Source organism: Penaeus japonicus, unplaced genomic scaffold, assembly GCF_977035675.1.
Source record: "Penaeus japonicus unplaced genomic scaffold, GWHDUDI00000001_assembly GWHDUDI00000006, whole genome shotgun sequence".
NCBI classification, from domain to species: Eukaryota; Metazoa; Arthropoda; class Malacostraca; order Decapoda; family Penaeidae; genus Penaeus; species Penaeus japonicus.
This window is the reverse complement of record NW_028234408.1, coordinates 35,809,647-35,814,252: the sequence shown is the minus strand read 5'-3', so window position 1 is coordinate 35,814,252 and position 4,606 is coordinate 35,809,647. Positions and strand designations below refer to the sequence as shown.

Sequence of the window (4,606 nt, the reverse complement as noted above, 5' to 3'; positions counted from 1 at the left end):
GCTGCCCGGGACGCCCGATTTGGGAAGAGGGGGTTGGCAAGGGGACGAGGGGTTGGGGGGGTGAGGACGAGGGGCAACGTTAGGGCGAGGTGAGAGGTTACCGTAGGGGTTACAGTGCTAATTCACAAGTTGGTGAACAGCTTCGTGGAATACTCAGAGGCATATAAAGCTTGTCTGCTGTTGGATGGTGGCGAGTAGTAACGATGAGTAACAGAGTAGGCGAAGTGGAGATATCACTCTCGTGAAAGGTGGCAATCACAGGGATGTCACTGTAATTTCCTTACTTGTGGGTTAAATCACTGTAGTGTATTGGTGTTTCCAGCAGGCGGCCACTAGCACGCGCAGCTGCCACGGGCCACCACCTGCCCCAACGTTCAAATGTGGCGCTGGACGCGAGCACGCGCGATCATTGGCCTAAATCGATGACGTCACAGGCTCGCGCGTGGGTATTGGCTTAAAGACATGACGTCACGCTGTAGAAGCTCACCTATTGGCGGCGCGTGCAGATTTGGCGCGTGCCATGTGCAGCCGAGGCTATATAAGTACCCCAGACTGTGGCACGTGCGCAATAGTGCATCAATCTCGGCGCCGCGTCCATGACATCTGTTCAGGCAAACAAATTCTTCGTCACATCGCCGCGGAAGACACAAGATGACTCCTACACCAACCTCCTCGAAGGAGCATATCGCTCGGCCACCCAAAAAGAGGCCGTTAGCTCTGTTCAACTACACGCTCGATTCCATGCAAGGTAAGCTTCAGTAAATTTCATATTATTTAGAAACACTTTTTGTGCTCGTATTGGTGATTAGAAGGAGAAACTCTGTGTTCTGAACACAAATTGTAGTGATTTAAGATTATTCAGTTTGGGCGAAGTTTTGGAAGTATTTCTACCGACCATAGAGTAAAACGTACTGATTTATTTATTAATTTGCTTACTTTTTCCAAAGTTAGGCATCTGATTTCCTTTATTTTTAAAACGAACTCGGTGTTTACAAATGTGTTGTCATGTTTTGCAGGATCTGAGGATGAGCCACAGGATCTGAGCATGAAGAGCCGAAGGGTCACCACGCCCACACCCGTAATCACAACGCCCACACCCCCACCTCCTCCCGCCCATGTCAGAATTCCCTCGAGCCCTCCTCCCGCACCGCGCCCTTCTGTCTCCACGCCTCTGCTCCCGCCCCGGTCCACCCCGGACGTCAGCACGCTTTTGGGTCTTGTAGGGGGCAGCATCAATCTCACCACCAACATCACTAACAACAACAACATCTCATGCAACACCAGTACCAGCCCAAGTTACTCTAATAACTTCAGCATCAACACAGACAGTAACTTCAGCAGTAACTTCGCCGCCGCGAATAGCAGTCTGATGAGCAGTGCTGGTCTTCGCCTTATCAGCGAAGTGGCGGCTGCCTGTGGGCGGCCTACAGTTCTTCGGGCGCCCGGAGGGAGCGGGGAGACGCACAGTAGCCACGCCAGCCCCTACGCCCCCCCGACGCCGAGGGACCCCTTACGCCATGCCATTCGAGACCGCCAGTCGAGCGCTCGGCCGTGGCACTACCACCCATATCTCCCACTCGGTGTATACAACCTTCCCTCGCATCTGCAGTCCCCCCGCACGTCCACGAGTGTGCGGAAGGACATTAGGGACATGAGCAGCGCGGCGGTGCGGTCCAGAGCAGGCTCCGTGTCTCCTCCGGGCGAGACAGGCTCCAGCAGCAGCGAGAGCAGCCCTGAGGTCCAGCAAGATGGCCGGACTCCGCGTCTTTCGTGTCCGGACTGCGGCCGTCGTTACGCAACCATGGCCGGCCTGGCTAAACACCGACAGTTCCATTGCTTGAAGGATGCCGGCAGATCCTTCGGCTGCAAGCACTGCGACAAGGTGTACACGAGCCTGGGCGCCCTCAAGATGCACATCCGCACCCACACCCTGCCGTGCAAGTGCCACCTCTGCGGAAAGGCCTTCTCGCGCCCCTGGCTCCTGCAGGGCCACATCAGGACCCATACTGGTGAGAAGCCCTTCCAGTGCTCACAGTGCGACCGCTGCTTCGCCGACCGCAGCAACCTCCGCGCTCACCTTCAAACCCACACCGACGTCAAGAAGTACGCCTGCCGCACGTGCCCCAAAACCTTCTCCCGCATGTCGCTCCTGGTGAAGCACGAGGACCATGGTTGCCCCGGCGTGAGACCCGCACGTCCCTTGGCGCTGGCCCCCGCCCCGACAGTGCCCCTGTGACGCCCATGAAACGCCCACACTTTATCCAGTGTTGTTACCAGTGACACCAGATAATAGTTTGACACTTGCAAGATAACCATTCAGGTGCTATTGAAATCGGAATCAAATCACCATTTACGTGCCACATATAACGCTCGTTAAGGTTATGCTGCAAATGACAAGGGAAGAGCACGGTCCGGTCCACTCGTGCCAGTACGTAAAGTGCCAAAGTGTCACGTAGTTCTGACAAATTGCTACGTCTAGTCATGCCACGCCCATCGTAGGTCTGGCTGCCTCGGAAAGGGGGAACCACAGAATATCCCAGAGCCATAAAATCTTACACAGAAAAATGAAATTATTCTCATATATCGTGAACAAAAACCTCGGACTAACCCAAAAATTCTCAAAGAAAAAAAAAAAGAAAGAAGAAAAAAAATCTTTAGCCTCGATGCCACAGCCTGGACAATGGCATCGGAATGTGTGTGTAAATGTCCCCGTGCCTCGCTTTCGCCCGAGGCCAGGTGTTCCCCCTTTCGAAGATCGCCGTTCCCGAGAGCTTTACCTGAGACCCCCACGCCCAGACCGGGTCTTCTCAACGTACCTGCATTCCACCAGTCCCAACCATTGTGTTGCTGGTGGGGGAGGGGCGGGAGGGACACTGAGGGGGGGACACCGTGGGAGTTGCCCCCTTCAGGATGGGAGAGGGAGGGGAGGGGTTATGGGAATGGGAGGGAGAGAATGAGTGGGTCAAGAATGAGAGAAGCTGTGTGAGATCTGTGAGTGTGAAGGGGTAAGTGTGAGAGAAAAGGGTGACGCCATGTGAGAAGACACATGAGCAGAGAACCAGTGTGATGAGTGGATGGAAAACAAAAATTTATTTGATGGACAACGCATGCGTAGATGCCTGAACGTCGGATATTACTGAGTGAATGTTGAGCTGAATGTGAACAAGACTCAGTGTATTTAAAATACCATCGAGCAGTCGAATGTGACACGCTCACCCTTCCCGACCATGACTTTCCAAAGGACTGGACTATATATATGACTATATATGTATCAAACTGCCTTCCCATGCTGTCAGAGCCTTATATATATGCTGTGACTCGCTATGCCAAGCTGACTCTTTAGAGACACAATGTCGCTTATGTTTTCATAATAGATGAGACATTACTGTAAAGACACTTCCTCTAAGAGTCCAAATGGAATACTATTTTTTGTGCCAATGTGATTCGGTGCCTTCTTCTTCACTGTCTTGCTGTTGTATATGCAGATTCACTATAAAATACTTCCTATGTAATATGTATATCTATAGTATATCTATATTTTATACATCTTTATAAATAAAGATTACGAAGCCTAAACATATCATACTTTATCTCACCCCAAGAAATAAAACTCTACAGTCTCTCAAACATCAGGTTATCGAAATAAAATCTACGGGAGACAATACGCCCAATTTCCAAGGCCACTAACGAACAAAATTCAAAGACACACACACATAAGATTCAAGTTCCGTCAATGGAGAGGACAACAAAAGAGAAAGAAATAAAGAAAAGGAAAATGAAGAACTGAATCCAGGTAGCGTCTGAACCGACCCTAATCCATCTCTAATCCGTTAATCACCGGATGATAAAGATAATGGCATTTAAATACCATCATTTACGAAGCAGCGGAAGTAGACCTTCAGCATTTACAAACCTAGAGTGGATAGAGCTAATCATATCATACATTGGACAATTGAAACATTGATCCTAAACTATTTATACTCATGGTCCCTTCCCCCTTCGTAATAAGGCTGAGGATGGAGAATATATCATAATGCTAATGTTAATAGTGATAGCTATAAAAACGATGATGATATTGGTAACAATGGCGATAAAAACAATAATGAAATGATAATGGTAACATGATCACGGGAACAGTGATGAAATAAAAAATTGGGAACATAGGCCATTGTTTTGATTGTATAATGAAGTCGATAAAGAAAATAATGCATTGATGATGATAACGACAATCATACTATCAAATATAATGATGATAGTGATGGAGATGATAGTGATATCGATAGTATCAATAATGATAATAGTAATAATAATCATAATTATGAGGATGGCAGTGATGATAATGATAATGACAGTAGCAGTAGTAATAATGATGATGATAATGATATTAGCAATATTATTAACAACAATAATAGAAATAATAGCAACAATTACAATAACAACAATGATAGTGATGATGTAATTGTAATGATGATGATAATGATTCCAATAAAGATGATAATAGTCATGAAAATATCCATATCGGTAATAATGATTATGATGATAAGAATGAAACAGCAGTGATAATGACGATGATAGTATAATAATGAAAAAGATAATACCGAAAGTA

At 47.6% G+C, this 4,606-nt stretch overlaps 1 protein-coding gene across 1 annotated transcript; it reads left to right on the top strand.

Moving 5' to 3' along the window:
• The first annotated feature begins 506 nt into the window (after window positions 1-506).
• LOC122254090 (protein escargot) lies at window positions 507-3,576 on the top strand. The gene is made up of 2 exons (XM_043017627.2): window positions 507-748; window positions 1,017-3,576. Exons 1-2 carry the CDS (start codon window positions 652-654, stop codon window positions 2,234-2,236), a joined length of 1,317 nt encoding a protein of 438 aa, XP_042873561.1. The 5' UTR covers window positions 507-651; the 3' UTR covers window positions 2,237-3,576.
• Window positions 3,577-4,606: the final 1,030 nt, after the last annotated feature.